The following is an 18,609-nucleotide window of genomic DNA, read 5'->3' as shown; positions in this document are numbered from 1 at the left end:
CCCTGGCACATACTGCATGCTCAGTATCCAGCCTTTCTTGGGTACCCACTTTCTGGCCAGAGCACAGCAATGGGAAGGGTGATAGGAAACAAGGTGGGAACTAGATCAGAGGGGCCTACCAGGCCTCATTCAGGGGAATGGGCTTGTGTGGCAGCTCCAGCAGCTTGGAAGATGGATTGGAGGTGGAAAACTGAGAGACCAAAAAGCTTGGCTCCCCTCTGTGTGTCCACAGAGCACATCCTGCCCTGCATTTGGAAACCAGGCTTCAGCAGCCCAGATATGGGTGTCCCCATCCCCTCCCGCACTGACCTCTACCACTGTCCCAGTGTCTCTCTAGAAGTGCCTGGCATGGAAGAAATGTTTGCTGAATGAATAAGAAAAACATCAACTGCCACTTATTCCTCAGTAGCACTTACCAGGTTCTGTAACTCATTATCTCACTTGATTTTCACCACATACCATGAAAGTATTCTCATTTTGCAAGCGGGAAACCTGAGATTCAGAAAGGTTAGTCAACTTTCCCAAGGTCAGGCAGCTTGAAAGCCTGAAGGCAAAGCCTTTATTGGTGCAGGAATGAATGAATGCGCACCAGCAATAAGGTAAGAAGAGGGTCAGTGGGGAGGTCTTCAGACCCTGAGCCTAGAATGAGCCATCCTCTCCCTGCAGCTGGTGGTAGGGGACCTTGGCCCTGGTGGGCAGCAGCCCCGCCTGAAGGTGCTCAAAGGACCACTGGTGATGACCGAAAGCCCACTACCTGCTCTGCCAGCTGCTGCTGCCACTTTCCTCATGGAGCAACATGAGCCCCGGACCCCAGCTCTGGCACTTGCTTCAGGCCCTTGTGTCTATGTGTATAAGAATCTCAGACCCTACTTCAAGTTCAGCCTGCCCCAATTGCCTCCAAATCCTCTGGAACAAGACCTTTGGAACCAGGCCAAAGAGGTAAGTAACATGGGAGTTGGGAACCAGAAGGCAAAGATGGCAGCCACTGGGAGAGGAGGGCTGGGCTCCTGGGAAGAAGGTGGGCTGGTGGCAGGAGGTCAGTTATAGTCCATCTCTGACAGCAGCAGTAGTGGCACTTCTTTTTTTTTTTTTTTTTTGAGACGGAGTTTCACTCTTATTGCCTGGAGTAGAGTGCAATGGCGTGATCTTGGTTCACTGCAGCCTCCGGTTCCTGGGTTCAAGCAATTCTTCTGCCTCATCCTCCTGAGTAGCTGGGATTACAGGCGCCAGCAACCACACCTGACTAATTTTTGTATGTTTTAGTAGAAGATTTTGCCATGTTGGCCAGGCTAGTCTCAAACGCCTGGCCTCATGTGATCTGTCTGCCTCGGCCCCACAAAGTGCTGAGATTACAGGCATGAACCACCATGCCCGGCCTAGTGGTGGCACTTTTGGACAAGGTGCTGCGCTTGGCTACTCAGCAGTGGCTGAGCCAGTCCCCTTAGAGAGTGGAACCCAGAAAATTCCTCTGCACTAGCCACATCCCTGCCCAACTTTGAGGTAGATGAAACCAAAGAAGGCAGGGGCCTATCAGAAGGAGGACTGGAAACACCAAGAGAGGAGGGGAATTTAGGGAAGCGTCTATAAATGGGATGATGAACGTGGCCCTGAGACTGGATTCAGATAACGGGCGTGAGCTTGGGGCTCAGTGCAGAGGCAGGCTGGCAGGGAGACAGAGACCAAGAGGTACCCCCAGAAGTGTGGAGCTCTCTGAGGACATGGGCATTGGGTTTCCTGCCTGGCTTGAGCTCACAGGCTCACCCTTCTTCCACATTGTCACAGGACCGGATCGACCCCTTAACCCTGAAGGAGATGCTGGAGAGCATCCGGTGAGAGGCTGCCTTCCCCTTCATCCCCCTCCTCACTCCTTCATCCCATCTGAGCCCCATGGCCCCATTCCTCCACTCGGCTGCTATGCTGGCCCCTTTCCTTGCAGGGAGACGGCAGAGGAGCCGTTGTCCGTCCAGTCACTCAGGTAAGGGCCCTGTGGAGGGCCAGGGTTTGGGAGGCTCCAGGTGGAGGAAGCAGCCGCCAGATTGTGCCAGAATGATAGAGGAGGGCAGCGAGGCCGGGGCCTGCTGTGTGTCTCTGTGTGTTCTCTGTGTGTCTAGGTTTCTGCAGCTGGAGCTGAGTGAAATGGAGGCATTTGTAAACCAACACAAGTCCAGCTCCATCAAGCGGCAGGTAATATCCCCTTCTCTTTTTATTTCCCTCTAAAAAAATTTAAATTTTTTAAATGACCGCTTAACATCAGTGGTAAATTCTATAAGCAAACCCAACCAGTATCTCTTTGCTGTATTCCTTCCAGCCATGCCATGTGTGTGTAGTCATAAAGCTACAGTGCTTTCCACATTCCAGTTAGTAGTGACAGGTTGTTTTGTATTTTTGTTGTTGTTGTTGTCGTTGTTGTTGTTGAGACAGTCTTGTTCTCATCCAGGCTGGAGTGCAGTGGCATAATCTCAGCTCACTACAACCTCTGTCTCCCAGGTTCAAGCGATTCTCGATTCTCCTGCCTCAGCCTCCCGAGTAGCTGGGATTACAGGCATGTGCCACCACGCCCAGCTAATTTTTGTATTTTTAGTAGAGACGGGGTTTCGCCATGTTGGCCAGGCTGGTCTCCAACTCCTGACCTCAGGTGATCCGCCCGCCTTGGCCTCCCAAAGTGCTGGAATTACAGGCTTGAACTACCACACCCGGCTGACAACTTTTAATATATAGATATATAGTCAGCAGGACACAGATTCTGAGAAAAAGATAGATAGATACAAACATACATACATACATACGTACAGACATAGATACATAGAAATAAAAAAAGATCACATAACTTTTGTTTTCTTGAGAGTAAAGGTAATAGATTTTTATTACAGACATTTTGGAAAAACAAAGAGGGGTATATAGGCCAGGTGCATTGACTCATGCCTGTAATCCCAGCACTTTGGGAGGCCAACGGGGGATAATTGGAGGCCAGGAGTTGGTGACCACCCTGGGCAAGAAAAAAGCGAGACTTCGTTTTTAAGTTAGCTGGGTGTGGTGGCATGTGCCTGTAGTCCCAGCTGCTTAGTAGGCTAAGGCAGGAGGATTGCTTGAGCCCAGGAATTGAAGGCTGCAGTGAGCTATGATTGTGCCAGTGCACTTTAGCCTGGGCAACAGAGTGACAAGAAGTTTTTTTTTGTTTTGAGACAGTCTCGTTCTGTCACCTAGTCTTGCCCCCCCCACCCAGAAAAAGAGGGAAGTATAAAGGAGAAATATAAATATGACTGTAATTTCACTACTGAGAGATCCAAAAGATACCTATTCTTACCATTTTGATATATTTTCTTCGTAAGTATGCTTTTATATCCTGCTTCTCTTGAGTATGTAACATATTTTGAGCATTCGTCTTTAGGAACTTCATCGTTAATGGCCTCTTGATTATGTCACTGACTATTCAGTATTTCCTTCATACTTTGTTTATGTAACCATTCACATCCAGGTCATTAGACAAATGTTTCCCTTTTATTCACTTCCTACTTTTTGTAGTTATAATTTTAATGCCTTTATTGATGAACCTACGCATTGATGAGACCTAGTGGTTCTTTTTTTTTTTTTTTTTTGAGATGAAGTCTTGCTCTGTAACCAGGCTAGAATGCAGTAGTGTGATCTCAGCTCACTGTAACCTCTGCCTCCCAGGTTCAAGTGATTCTCATGCCTCAGCCTCCCGAATAGCTGGGATTACTCGTGCCCTCCACTGTGCCCGGCTAAATTTTGTATTTTTTAGCTAGAGATGGGGTTTCACCATCTTGGCCAGGCTGATCTCGACCTCCTGACCTCGTGATCACCTGCCTCGGCCTCCCAAAGTGCAGAGATTACAGGCATGAGCCACTACGCCCGGCCGATCTAGTGGTTCTTGACCTAGGGGCACCAACCCTCAGTCCAGGAACAGACTCCCAGAGCTGTCTTGCAGTTTAGAAAGCCCCATGGGAACCATCCACCCCATAGAGGCCACACTCACTGAACGCACTGACAAACACATGCCTTAGACTTTGGCTTGTGTTAGACCAATTCTGTGAGAAACACCGCTCTCTCCTGCTGATCAACAGCTTTGACATCCACAGCTGTCAATATCTTTGAGTCCTTTTAAAATGGGGAAGTAAATTAATTATTGCTTAAAAGATGCAGTTTGGAGGGGGCAGTCTTCTCAAGTATCTGTCATGGTTACCACTCACATCTTTTTTTTTTTTTTTGAGACAGAGTTTTGCTCTTGTTGCCCAAGCTGGAGTGCAATGGCACGATCTCAGCTCACTGCAACCTCCGCCTCCCGGGTTCAAGCGATTCTCCTGCCTCAGCCTCCTGAGTAGCTGGGATTACAGGTGTGCGCCCACCACGTCCACCTAATTCTTTTTATTTTTAGTAGAAATGGGGTTTCACCATGTTAGCCAGGCTAGTCTCAACTCCTGACCTCAGGTGATCTGCCCACCTTGGCCTCCCAAAGTGCTGGGATTACAGGCGTGAGCCACTGCACCCGGCCAACCACTCGTATCTTTGAGTTATCATTAACATTTGGAATGGGAATAATTACCACTAATATCTGTCCACATGTTTGTAAGCTTTCTCCTTCCATTAGGCACTGAAAATCATTCCTCTTTTTTCATCTTTTTTGGGGTAGGGTAGGGAGCTGGGTCTTCTTCTGTCACTGAGGCTGCAGTGCAGTGGTGTGATCGTGGCTCACTGCAGCCTCAAACTCCTGGGTTCAAGTGATCCTCCCCCTTCAACCTCCTGAGTAGCTGGGACTACAAGTGCATGCCACCACACCCAGCTAATTTTTTTATTTTCATTTTTTGTAGAGACGGGATCTCACTATGTTGCCCAGGCTAGTCTTGAACTTCTGGGCTCAAGTAGTCCTCCCACCTCAGCCTCCCAAAGTGCTGATATTACAGGCATGAGATGCTGTGCCCAGCTGTCTTTTTCAATCTTGATGATAATCACACAATGAGCACCTTTATCTAAAGAAAAACATTTTGCAGCCGGGCTTGGTGACTCTCGCCTGTAATCTCAGCACTTTGGGAGGCCGAGGTGGGCGGATCATGAGGTCAGGAGATCGAGACCAGCCTGGCTAACACGATGAAACCCCGTCTCTATTAAAAATACAAAAAAATGGCCGGGCGCGGTGGCTCAAGCCTGTAATCCCAGCACTTTGGGAGGCCGAGACGGGCGGATCACGAGGTCAGGAGATCGAGACCATCCTGGCTAACACAGTGAAACCCCGTCTCTACTAAAAATACAAAAAACTAGCCGGGCGAGATGGCGGGCGCCTGTAGTCCCAGCTACTTGGGAGGCTGAGGCAGGAGAATGGCGTGAACCCGGGAGGCGGAGCTTGCAGTGAGCTGAGATCCGGTCACTGCACTCCAGCCCGGGCGACAGAGCGAGACTCCGCCTCAAAAAAAAAAAAAAAAAAAAAAAAATACAAAAAAATTAGCCGGGCATGGTGGCGGGTGCCTGTAGTCCCAGCTACTGGGGAGGCTAAGGCAGGAGAATGGCGTGACCCCAGGAGGTGGAGGTTGCAATGAGCCAAGATCACGCCACTGCACTCCAGCCTGGGCGACACAGCAAGACTCTATCTCAAAAAAAAAAAGAAAAACATTTTGCTTCTGCTAATTTCTGTAGAAGAAATTCCTTACAAAGGGGATCTTTTCTTTTTTGTTTTCCCTCCAGTTATAATTACAAAAGAAACATGTGCCTACTGTAGAAATGATAGAAAGGCATCATGAGGAAATTAAACATCACTTGTGATATCACTGTCCAACAATAACTAGTGTTTGTTGAAGAGTTTAGCCTTCCACATGTTTTTGTATTCATATATTTTTTATTTTGACATTTTTATTCTTTTTTTTTGAGACAGAGTGTTGCTCTGTTGCCAGGCTAGAGTGCAGTGGTGTGATCTCAGCTCACTGCAACTTCCACCTCCTGGGTTCAAGCAATTCTCCTGCCTCAGCCTCCCAAGTAGCTGAGACTACAGGCTCACGCCACCACACCCAGCTAATTTTTGTATTTTTAGTAGATACGGGGTTTTACCATGTTGGCCAGGATGGTCTCGATCTCTTGACCTCGTGATCTGCCTGCCTTGGCCTCCCAAAATGCTGGGGTTACAGGCGTGAGCCACTGCACTCAGCTTATTCTTTTCTTTTTTAAGAGACGGGATCTCACCATGTTGCCCAAGCTGGTCTCAAACTCCTGATCTCAAGTGATCCTCCCACCTGGGCCTCCTAAAGTGCTGGGATTACAGGCACGAGCCACCTTATTTGGCCTATATTCACATATTTTTAAAACTAGGATTATACTAATGTAACTTTTTTTCTTTTCATTTTTTTGAGATGGAGTTTCACTCCTATTGCCCAGGCTGGAGTGCAATGGCACAGTCTCAGCTCATCGCAACCTCCGTTTCCTGGATTCAAGTGATTCTCCTGCCTCAGCCTCCCGAGTAGCTGCAAATACAGGCATGCGCCACCACGCCTGGCTAATTTTGTATTTTTAGTAGAGACAGGGTTTCTTCCTGTTGTTCAGGCTGGTCTCAAACTCCCAACCTTATGTGATCCGCCCACCTCGGCCTCCCAAAATGCTGGGATTATAGGCGTGAGCCACTGTGCCCAGCCTTTTATCTTCTTTTCTTTTTTTTTTTTTTTTTTTTGAGGTAGAGTCTCCTGTTGCCGAGGCTCGAGTACAATGGCACGATCTCAGCTCACTGGAACCTCCACTTCCCGGGTCCAAGCAGTTCTGCCTCAGCCTCCCGAGTAGCTGGGATTATAAGCACCCGCCATCATGCTGGGCCAATTTTTGTATTTTTGTAGAGATGGGGTTTCTTTTCTGTTTTTTTTTTTTTTTTTTTTGAGATGGAGTCTTGCTCTGTCACCCAGACTGGAGTGCAGTGGCACCACCTCGGCTCACTGCAGCCTCTGCCTCCCAGGTTCCAGCTCTCCTCCTACCTCAGCCTCCTGGGTCGCTGGGATTATAGGCACATGCCACCATGCCTGGCTAATTTTCATACTTTTAGTAGAGATGTGGTTTTACTATGTTTGCCAGGCTGGTCTCGAGCTCCTGACCTCAGGTGGTCTGCCCCAAAGTGCTGGGATTATAAGGGTGAGCCACCACGCCCGGCTGAGATGGGGTTTCACCATGTTGGCCAGGCTGGTCTTGAACTTCTGACCTCAGGTGATCTGCCCGCTTAAGCCTCCCAAAGTTCTAGGCTTACAGGTGTGAGCCACCACGCCCAGCCCTTTTCTTTTCTTTCTTTTTTTTTTTTTTTTAAGACGGGGTCTTACTCTGTCAGTCAGGCTGGAATGCAGTGGCAGGATTATAGCTCACTGGAGCATCAAACTCCTGGGCTCAAGGGATCCTCCTGCCTCAGCCTCCTGAGTACCTGGGACTACAGGTGCATGCCATCACACCTGGCTAATTTTTTATTTTTATTTTTTGTAGAGTTGGGGGTCTCATTTTGCTGCCCAAGCTGACCTCAGACTCCTGGGCTCATGCAATCCATCCGCCTTGGTCCCCGAAAGTACTGGGATTACAGGCATGATCCGCTGAGCCTGACCCAAATATTCTTTTAAAATATGACTTTTAGGCCGGGTGCGGTGGCTCAAGCCTGTAATCCCAGCACTTTGGGAGGCCGAGACGGGTGGATCACGAGGTCAGGAGATCAAGACTATCCTGGCTAACACGATGAAACCCCGTCTCTACTAAAAAATACAAAAAACTAGCCGGGCGTGGTGGCGGGCGCCTGTAGTCCCAGCTACTCGGGAGGCTGAGGCAGGAGAATGGCGTGAACCCGGGAGGCGGAGCTTGCAGTGAGCTGAAGTGAACTGAGATCCGGCCACTGCACTCCAGCCCGGGCAGCAGAGCAAGACTCTATCTCAAAAAAAAAAAAATATGACTTTTAAAAAAATGACTTCAGCCGAGCATGGTGGCTCATGTATGTAATCCCAGCACTTTGGAGGGCTGAGGCAGGTGGATCACAAGGTCAGGAGTTCAAGACCAACCTGGGCAACATGGTGAAACCCTGTTTCTACTAAAAATACAAAAATTAGCTGGGCATGGTGGCGTGTGCCTATAATCCCAGCTAGTTGGGAGGCTGAGGCAGGAGAATCGCTTGAACCTGTGAGGCAGAGGTTGCCGTGAGCCGAGATTGTACCACTGCATCCCGCTTGGGTGACAGAGTGAGTCCCTGTCTCAAAAAAAAAAAAAGGCCGGGCGCGGTGGCTCACGCCTGTAATCCCAGCACTTTGGGAGGCCGAGACGGGCAGATCACGAAGTCAGGAGATCGAGACCATCCTGGCTAACACGGTGAAACCCCATCTCTACTAAAATACAAAAAAATTAGCCAGGCATGGTGGCGGGCGCCTGTAGTCCCAGCTACTCCGGAGGCTGAGGCAGAATGGCGTGAACCCGGGAGGCGGAGCTTGCAGTGAGCCGAGATCGCGCCACCGCACTCCAGCCTGGGCGACAGAGTGAGATTCCGTCTCAAAAAAACAAAAAAACAAAAACAAAAACAAAAAAACAAAAAAAAAGACTGCATAGTTTTTGATCATATGGATAGCTCATAATTGACTTAAGACAATCCTCTTTTGTTAGAAAGTTAGATTTGTTGCAGCAAACACCTTTGTACTTAAATTTTCTGTCACATCTCTGATACATCCTCTTCATCCTCCTTTGCTCTCTTTCTTCCCTCCTGTGGCATTCTGGGAGTATCTTGGGGGTGGTGTGTGGAGGTTCCCTGGGTGAACCCTGGAGTCCTTCTGTAGACAGTCATCACCACCATGACCACCTTGAAGAAGAACCTGGCTGACGAGGATGCTGTGTCTTGCCTGGTGCTGGGCACCGAGAACAAGGAGCTCCTGGTGCTTGATCCCGAGGCTTTCACCATTTTAGCCAAGGTCAGTGTCAGGTCTGACCCTGGGCACACTGGAGGCTCAGGCTACATTCTCTCCCCATGCTTCACAGTTAGTTCTGGGTGATATATATGTTCCTTGTAGAAAAATTAGAAACTAGATAAGCATAAAGAAAGATACATATCAGGCCGGGCGCGGTGGCTCAAGCCTGTAATCCCAGCACTTTGGGAGGCCGAGACGGGCGGATCACTAGGTCAGGAGATCGAGACCATCCTGGCTAACACGGTGAAACCCCGTCTCTACTAAAAAAAAATACAAAAAACTAGCCGGGCGAGGTCGCGGGCGTCTGTAGTCCCAGCTACTCGGGAGGCTGAGTCAGGAGAATGGCGTAAACCCGGGAGGTGGAGCTTGCAGTGAGCTGAGATCCGGCCACTGCACTCCAGCCTGGGCAACAGAGCAAGAGACTCCGTCTCAAAAAAAAAAAAAAAAAAAAGAAAGATATATATCAAAAAATCCTGCTGCCCATGGATATGTACTATTAAAGTTGAGGCATAGGTCTTTCTAGACATTTTCATATTTAGACATAGATATATAACTTGATGTAAATACTTACCTTTATAAAAACAGGATTAGCTGGGTGTGGTGATCCATGCCTCTAACCCTAGTGCTTTGGGAGGCCAAGGCAGGAGGATGGCTTAAGCCCAAAAGTTTGAGGCTGCAGTGAGCTATGATTGTGGCACTGCACTCCAGCCTGGGTGACAGAGTAAGACCCTGTCTCGGCCGGGCACGGTGGCTCAAGCCTGTAATCCCAGCACTTTGGGAGGCCGAGACGGGCGGATCACAAGGTCAGGAGATCGAGGCCATCCTGGCTAACACGGTGAAACCCCGTCTCTACTAAAAAATACAAAAAACTAGCCGGGCGAGGTGGCGGGCGCCTGTAGTCCCAGCTACTCCGGAGGCTGAGGCAGGAGAATGGCATGAACCCGGGAGGCGGAGCTTGCAGTGAGCTGAGATCTGGCCACTGCACTCCAGCCCCGGGCGACAGAGCGAGACTCTGTCTCAAAAAAAAAAAAAAAAAAAAGACCCTGTCTCTAAAAACAATAAGTAAATAAATAAAAGCAGGAGGCTCATGTAGCATGTTCTTTTCATGTAGCAGTATATCATCGGTGTCTTTCTGTATCTATAAAACCACATCAGCCTTTTGTTTTTTTTGTTCTGTTTTTTTTGTTTTGAGTCACCTGTGTCACCCAGGCTGGAGTACAGTGGCTCTATCTCAGCTCACTGCAGCTTCCACCTCCCGAGTTCAAGCAATTTTCATGCCTCAGCCACCTGAGTAGCTGGGACTGCAGGCATGCACCACCACGCCAGGCTCATTTTTGTGTTTTTAGTAGAGATGGGGTTTCACCATGTTGGCCAGGCTGGTCTCAAATTCCTGACCTCAGGTGATCTCTGCATCTCAGCCTCCCAAAGTGCTGGGATTACAGGCGTGAGCCACCATGCCCAACCCCACATCAGCCTTTTTAAAGACCACACAATATCCATCATATAGACATACCATAATTTATTTATGCTGTCACCTATTGTACATTTAAATTGTTTTTCATTTTTTGCTATTAATACCAATGCTGTAGACTTTTTTACCCAAATATCCTTGCATGCTTCTTTGTTTGTTTTTGAGACAGTCTTGCTCTCTTGTCCAGGCTGAAGTGCAGTGGTACAATCTCAGCTTACTGCCACCTGTGCCACCTGGGCTCAAGCAGTCCTCTCACCTCAGTCTCTCATCTGTGGGACCACCACGCCCAGCTAAGTTTTGTACTTTTGGTAGAGACAAAGTTTTGCCATGTTGGACAGGCTGGTCTCGAACTCCTGAGCTCAAGCGATCCAAAGTGTTGGGATTACAGGCATGGGCCACCATACCCAGCTGCATGGTTGTTTAAGTACAGCATTAGGATGCAGTCCTAGAAGTGGCATTGTTTAGTCAAAAGGCATAGACAAGGCCGGGCGCGGTGGCTCACGCCTGTAATCCCAGCACTTTGGGAGGCCGAGGCAGGAGGATCATGAGATCAGGAGATCAAGACCATCCTGGCTAACACGGTGAAACCCCGTCTCTACTAAAAACTACAAAAAATTAGCCAGGCATGGTGGCGGGCACCTGTAGTCCCAGCTACTCGGGAAGCTGAAGCAGGAGAATGGTGTGAACCCAGGAGGCGGAGCTTGCAGTGAGCCGAGATTGTGCCACTGCACTCCAGCCTGGGCGACAGAGCAAGACTCTGTCTCAAAATAAATAAATAAATAAAAGACACAGACTAAAAGGCTTTTGCTAAATGTTGCCCCAAGTTTCCCTCCTGAAAAACTGTATGAGTTTAAACTGGGTGTGAGTGAGGAGAGTGGGACTTTAGAGCAGGCACTCACTCAGAGGAGTTACTCACAGGGCAGGGAGGGATGGGGGCTCCAGAGAAATTGGAGTGTTTGCACCTCTTTGCAGATGAGCCTTCCCAGCGTCCCTGTCTTCCTAGAGGTTTCCGGCCAGTTTGATGTTGAGTTCCGGCTTGCCGCAGCCTGCCGCAATGGAAACATCTATATTCTGAGAAGGTAGCCACAACCATGGTCTCCGGGGCCGGTAGGAACATCTCAGAAAGCTGGTGGCTTCAGAGGCTTGCAAGAGGAGAATGGGCTTTAAGGCTGGAATTTGGAAATGCAAAGAGCTGAGAACTTCATAAAGGAGGCTGAGCCCACAAGCACAGGGAAGATACCTGGAGGCTTGTGAGATAGGGGCTGGCACAGTGAGAGACTAGCCTGGGTGGCTATAGTACGGGAGTGATCAGAGATGAGAGGATAGGCTGGGCGTGGTGGCTCACACCCGTAATCCCAGCACTTTGGGAGGCCAAGGCAAGTGGATCACCTGAGGTCAGGAGTTCAAGACCAGCCTGGCCAACATGGTGAAACCCTGTCTCTACTAAAAATACAAAATTAGCTGGGCGTGGTGGCACACGCCTCTAGCCCCAGCTATTTGGGAGGCCGAGTTAGGAGAATTGGTTGAACCCGGGAGGTGGAGGTTACAGTGAGCCAAGATCGCACCACTGCACTTCAGCCTGGTTAATAGAGCGAGACTCCGTCTCAAAAAAAAAAAAAAAAGGACCAGGCGTGTTGGCTCACACCTGTAATCCCAGCTCTTTGGGAGGCCGAGGCGGGCGGATCACGAGGTCAGGAGATCGAGACCATCCTGGCTAACACAGTGAAACCCTGTCTCTACTAAAAATAAAAAAAAAAAATGGCCGGGCGCGGTGGCTCAAGCCTGTAATCCCAGCACTTTGGGAGGCCGAGACGGGCGGATCATGAGGTCAGGAGATCGAGACCATCCTGGCTAATACGGTGAAACCCTGTCTCTACTTAAAAATACAAAAAACTAGCCGGGCGACGAGGCGGGCGCCTGTAGTCCCAGTGACTCGGGAGGCTGAGGCAGGAGAATGGCGTAAACCCGGGAGGCGGAGCTTGCAGTGAGCTGAGATCCGGCCACTGCACTACAGCCTGGGTGGCAGAGCAAGACTCCGTCTCAAAAAAAAAAAAAATAAAATAAAAATAAAAAAAAAAATAAAATAAAAAAAATTAGCCAGGCGTGGTGGCAGGCGCCTGTTGTCCCAGCTACTCAGGAGGCTGAGTCAGGAGAATGGCATGAACCTGGGAGGTGGAGCTTGCGGTGAGCTGAGATCACACCACTGCACTCCAGCCTGGGTGACAAAGCGAGACTCCGTGTCAAAAAAAAAAAGAAAAAAGAAAAGAAGCTGGGCGCGGTGGCTCAAGCCTGTAATCCCAGCACTTTGGGAGGCTGAGACGGGCGGATCACGAGGTCAGGAGATCGAGACCATCCTGGCTAACCCGGTGAAACCCCGTCTCTACTAAAAATACAAAAAACTAGCTGGGCGAGGTGGCGGGTGCCTGTAGTCCTAGCTACTCCGGAGGCTGAGAGGCAGGAGAATGGTGTAAGCCTGGTAGGCGGAGCTTGCAGTGAGCTGAGATCCGGCCACTGCACTCCAGACCTGGCGACAGAGCAAGACTCCGTCTCAAAAAAAAAAAGAAAAAGAAAAAGAAAAGAAAACAGATGGGAAGAAATAAAAAAAATTTCCCATATTTGTTACTTTCCAGGGTACATGACATGACACTTGTTTATGCATTAGTTTAATATTCCATATAACATGCTTTTTTTTTTTTTTCTTTTTTTGGAGACAGTCTCACTTTGTCACCCAGGCTGGAGTGCAGTGGCACGATCTCGGCTCACTGCAACCTCCACCTCCCGGGTTCAAGCGATTCTCCTATCTCAGCCTCCTGAGTAGTTGGGACTACAGGTGTGCGCCACCACACCTGGCTAATTTTTGAATTTTTAGTAGGGATGGGGTTTCACCACATTGGCCAGGCTGGTCTTGAATGCCTGACCTCGTGATCCACCCACCTTGGCCTCCCAAAGTGCTGGGATTATAGGCATGAGCCACCACGCCCAGTCTAAAATGCATTTTTTTAATTCAATAAATATTTATTGAGCACCTACTATGCATTATGCAGTGTGTGGTATTAGGGATATATTGATGAACAAGATAAATATGGTCCCTGTCCTCATGGGGAAGACAGATATATTAAAGTGAAGAAACCAAGATATTCCTACAAATTGGATGAGTGCTATGGAGAAAAAATACAAGCTCAGTGGGGAAAAATAATGGATAAAGGTGATCAGGAACACCTCTCTGTGGAGGTGGCTTGAAGGTTAAGAGGGAACCAGTTGTTGAGAAAGTGGGGAAGAGTGTTGTAGGCCAACTCAAAGCGGGAAAGACATTGGCGTGTGCTTCTCGAATAGGGAGGAACTAACTGTACTTTCTGGAAAGGGAAACTAAAATTGAGAGGCCAGTAAACTAAAAACTACATTGACACAGGGCAAAGCTCTTCATCCTTTTCTCATAATAAAGTGCCTAAGTCCACTTATCCTGGCTAGTCCAGCCAAAGGTAAACTCACTGAAAACTCTGTTAAATGCCAGATGATCATACAAGCCACCATAGTGAAGGTGGGAGGAAGACACACTTGATCTTTTCCAAGGCCACACATTTACTAAGGTGGCAGAGGTGGAAATTATCCCAGGGTCATATGCTTTGGGGCCAGTGTTCCTCCCAGGTGAGTCCATGGGGTTTAGAAAGAGGAGGGTCAGCCATGGACGTGGAGACGATTTCTCTGGGGCCGGACAGTGTCGTTTATTCCACAGAGACTCCAAGCACCCCAAGTACTGCATCGAGCTGAGCGCCCAGCCTGTGGGACTTATCCGGGTACACAAGGTCCTAGTGGTGGGCAGTACCCAAGACAGCCTGCACGGCTTCACCCACAAGGTGCGGCCCCCAGCAAACAGCAGCCCCTCCATGCCTATGTCCCCAAGGCTCCCTTGGCAAGGAGGCCCTCTGGCTTCCCCACCCCAGAAACTCTTCTTTCCACTGTAAGCCCTGAGCCCTCCACAGACACTGGCTGTTCCCTGCCAGGGGAAGAAGCTGTGGACAGTGCAGATGCCTGCAGCCATCCTGACCATGAACCTCCTGGAGCAGCATTCCCGGGGCCTGCAGGCCGTCATGGCTGGGCTGGCCAATGGAGAGGTCCGCATTTATCGCGACAAGGCCCTGCTCAACGTCATCCACACCCCGGTGAGCCCCATCTGCGGCACCTGCTGCTCACTCCTCCTTGCCCTTCCACACCCCGGTGAGCCCCATCTGCGGCACCTGCTGCTCACTCCTCCTTGCCCTTCCACACCCCGGTGAGCCCCATCTGCGGCACCTGCTGCTCACTCCTCCTTGCCCTTCCACACCCCGGTGGGCCCCATCTGCGGCACCTGCTGCTCACTCCTCCTTGCCCTGGTGTCACCTCCGGGGCTTCTTAGCTGCCTCTCCCGACCACACATTGATGCATTTCAAAAACATTTGTGGAGGCCAGGCGCAGTGGCTCACACCGGTAATCCCAGCACTGTGGGAGGCCAAGGTGGGCAGATCACCTGAGGTCAGGAGTTCAAAACCAGCCTGGCCAACATGGCATAACCCCCTTGCTACTGAAAATACAAAGATTAACTGGGCATGGTGGCACGTACCTGTAATCCCAGCTACTCAGGAGGCTGAGGCAGGAGAATTACTTGAACTTGGGAGGCAGAGGTTGCAGTGAGCCGAGATCACATCATGGCACTCCAGCCTGGACAACAGAGCGAGACTCCATCTTAAAAAAAAAAAAAATGTGTTGAGCACTTCATATGTACAAGTCACCATACTGGTAGGGGTGAGAGGGTGTAATATGATGACTAAGTCCTTGTTTTCAGAAGGCTTACAGTCTAAGGTAACAGCCAGCCAGAGACACAGCAAATTTAAAAGCAGGGCCGACTGAAGCAGAGCAAAGTGCTAAAAAGCTCAGAGGGGGCTGAGTGACAAGGGTGGGGGGGTGAGATAAATGGGGATGGACTCCATGGGACACGTCACAGAACAAGTGACAGTTCAGCTGGGCCTCAAAACAGTTTGTCAGGTGGACAAATGGAGGAAGAACATTCTGCACAGGGAATAGCATGAATAAAGCCTGAGAAGTATGAAGGCTCTTGATAAAGGAATCCAGGTCATTTGATGAGTTTGGACCAGAGGTTTTCAGACTCTAAGTTGTGAATCATTAAATCAGTTTAGTGGATCACAACCAGCAACATTTAAAAAAATAGAATAGTAAATTCAAAGTATGTCACAAGTGAGGGCCGGGCACACTGTCCCATGCCTGTAATCCCAGCACTTTGGAAGGCCGAGGCAGGTGATCACAGTTCTAGAACAGCCTGGCCAACATGGTGAAACCCCGTCTCTACTAAAAATAAACAAATTAGCTAGGTGTGATGGCACACACCTGTAATCCTAGCTACTTGGGAGGCTGAGGCAGAAGAATCACTTGAACAATGGAAGGCGAAGGTTGGAGTGAACTGAGATCGCACCACTGCACTCCAGCCTGGGCCACAGAGCAAGACTCTGTCTCAAAACAAAAAAACAAAACAACAGGCCGGGCGCGGTGGCTCAAGCCTGTAATCCCAGCACTTTGGGAGGCCGAGACGGGCGGATCACGAGGTCAGGAGATCGAGACCATCCTGGCTAACATGGTGAAACCCCGTCTCTACTAAAAATACAAAAAACTAGCCGGGCGAGGTGGCGGGCGCCTGTAGTCCCAGCTACTCGGGAGGCTGAGGCAGGAGAATGGCATGAACCCGGGAGGCGGAGCTTGCAGTGAGCCGAGATTGCGCCACTGCACTCCAGTCTGGGCGACAGAGCGAGACTCTGCCTCAAAAAAAAAAAAAATAAATAAATAAATAAATAAATAAATAAATAAATAATTACAAATGGAAATACAAAAATTAGCCAGGCATGGCAGTGCACGCCTATAATCGCAGCTACTGGGAAGGCTGAGGCAGAATCACTTGAACCCAGGAGGCGGAGGTTGCAGTAAGCTGGAGATTGTGCCACTGCACTCCAGCCTGGGCAATGAAGTGAGACTCTGTCTCAAAAAAAAAGTATGTCACAAGTGAAACTGTGTGTGTGCATGTGTGCACCTGTGTGTGTAAATTGTCCCGTGTCACAATATAAAATTTGCAAACAACTGGCTTGGGCCATAGGTGCTGGGAGGGCTGGTGGTATGCTGGTTGAAAGAAGGGTCAAGAGGAGAGAACTGACAGAAAAGGCTAGTTGGAGTCAAATGTTGAAGGCCTTCAGTGTCCTAACAAAGAGGACAAAAGCCATTGGAGGTTTTCTAGCAGAGATCAGACATATTTGTGTTTTTGAAAGGTAGCAAAGGCAGCATTGTGAAGGACAGACTGGGGAGAAAGACCTGAAAGACGAGTCTGGGAGACCTATTTGGAGGTTGACTGCAAAAGTGAGGGCCAGTGATATTTGGTCTAGAACTGAGGTAGTGAGATTGGAGTGGAGATGAGAAATATAGGAAATATTTCAGAGGCAGTGATGCCCCAGGCCTATCTCTATCACTTCTCACCTATTACATCTGGGGCCTCCCCTAGCCATCCCCTGTCTTGCTTGCCTCTCCAAGATATTTCCCCAGCTAAACTCTGACATCTCCACATAGGATGCAGTGACCAGTCTTTGCTTTGGCCGCTACGGGCGGGAGGACAACACCCTCATCATGACCACTCGAGGTGAGTGGAGTCAGACCTGGCAAGGGCTTTGGAGGTGGGAGTGAAGGGACAGGGCTGCTTCTGGGGAAAGAGGAGAAGGTGGGTATGAAGCATGGGTGGACCTGGGTGTGGAAAGCAAGGCCTACAGATGTGTCCTCCTGGAGCTAGGCCTCCACCGGGACAGCCCAGGGGCTGGGTCCTGGGCTGGATTCAGTCTCTCTAGTTCACCCAGGACGCCCAGGCATTGTGCCTGCCACAATGCCAGGAACATCACAGTACTCCACAAATAACTGCTAAGCGGATTAATGGATTAATGATGGGAGACTATTAAGATGCAGTTCATTACTTCCAGAAATAGTCTCATCTGGAAGACAGATGTGTACAGAAGCAACTCTATAGGAGGCAGATTGGGGAAGAAAGAATGGGAATGTGGGTAGAAGTAGGGAGGACAAATCCATTTCCACTGTTCATTTCTCTAGGTGGTGGCCTGATCATCAAGATCCTGAAGCGTACAGCAGTGTTTGTAGAGGGAGGAGGTGAGGTGGGTCCCCCACCAGCCCAGGCCATGAAACTCAACGTGCCCCGAAAGACCCGGCTTTACGTGGATCAGACACTGCGAGAGCGGGAGGCTGGCACCGGTGAGACTCAGACTGGGTCCTTTCCCTTCTTCCTCCTCCATTGCTCCTACACAGCAAAGCTGGGGGAGTGCTGCCTGTGTAGTGGGAGGAGATCTTGGCCAACTAGGCAGGTCACTCGCCTCTGGAAATCCAGGGACAGCCTAGGAGGTACATCTTGCCTGCAAATCACTGTTCCTCAGGCCGGAAGGTGCTGTGGGTGATAGCAAGAACCCTTAGAATTCAGGGAAGGGAACAGTCACTTCCAAATGCAGGAATTCTCATGAGGAAAGTAGAATTTTGGCTGGGTATGGTGGCTCATGCCTGTAATCCCAGCACTTACAGAGAGTCAGAGGTGGGGGGACGGCATGAGTCCAGGAGTTTAAGACCTACTTGGGTAACATAATGATACTTCTTTCCCCTCCCCCCCAAAAAAAGAGAGAGAAAAGTAGAATTTGACCAGTGTCTTCTTGTCCAGTTTTTCCTGCCCACTTGTTTATTTGTTCATTCATTCATCGTTCATTCATTCATTCACTCATTCAGTACCTATGATTATGCCAGGCCTTGTGCCAGGTGCCTTGAATTAGAATATTCCCCACCTTGGGCCGGGTATGGTGGCTCAAGCCTGTAATCCCACCACTTTGGGAGGCCGAGACGGGCAGATCATGAGGTCAGGAGTTCAAGACCAGCCTGGCCAATACGGTGAAACCCCATCTCTACTAAAAATACAAAAATTAGCCAGGCGTGTTGGTGTGCATCTATAGTCCCAGCTACTTGGGAGGCTGAGGCAGAAGAATCGCTTGAACCCAGGGGGTGGAGGTTGCCGTGAGCCAAGATCGTGCCACTGCACTCCAGCCTAGGCAGCAGAGCGAGACTCTATCTCAAAAAAAAAAAAAAAAAAAAAAAAAAAAAGCAAGAATAGTCCCTACCTTAGGAACTCAGGAAGGGGCCAACTTCGTGATCAGGTGT

General features: G+C 49.5%; 1 protein-coding gene across 4 annotated transcripts in view; it reads left to right on the top strand.

Annotated features, from left to right (window-relative positions):
• BBS1 (Bardet-Biedl syndrome 1) overlaps window positions 1-18,609 on the top strand; it is a 28,602-nt gene that overhangs the window by 4,080 nt on the left and 5,913 nt on the right. For 3 of the 4 annotated variants that reach the window (XM_033205697.1, XM_033205694.1, XM_033205695.1), the window contains exons 4-13: window positions 667-939; window positions 1,783-1,829; window positions 1,937-1,975; window positions 2,112-2,184; window positions 8,778-8,909; window positions 11,350-11,456; window positions 14,111-14,231; window positions 14,379-14,537; window positions 16,978-17,047; window positions 17,506-17,664. In XM_033205697.1, coding sequence (XP_033061588.1) covers window positions 667-939; window positions 1,783-1,829; window positions 1,937-1,975; window positions 2,112-2,184; window positions 8,778-8,909; window positions 11,350-11,456; window positions 14,111-14,231; window positions 14,379-14,537; window positions 16,978-17,047; window positions 17,506-17,664 — 1,180 coding nt within the window. The remainder of the gene's footprint in view (window positions 1-666; window positions 940-1,782; window positions 1,830-1,936; window positions 1,976-2,111; window positions 2,185-8,777; window positions 8,910-11,349; window positions 11,457-14,110; window positions 14,232-14,378; window positions 14,538-16,977; window positions 17,048-17,505; window positions 17,665-18,609) is intronic. The other variant, XM_033205696.1, reaches the window with a different exon arrangement.

The sequence above is a fragment of the Trachypithecus francoisi genome, unplaced genomic scaffold (assembly GCF_009764315.1).
Source record: "Trachypithecus francoisi isolate TF-2019V2 unplaced genomic scaffold, Tfra_2.0 Lachesis_group8, whole genome shotgun sequence".
Classification (NCBI taxonomy): Eukaryota; Metazoa; Chordata; class Mammalia; order Primates; family Cercopithecidae; genus Trachypithecus; species Trachypithecus francoisi.
Note: the sequence above shows the minus strand (reverse complement) of the source record. Positions and strands in the feature narration are given on the sequence as shown.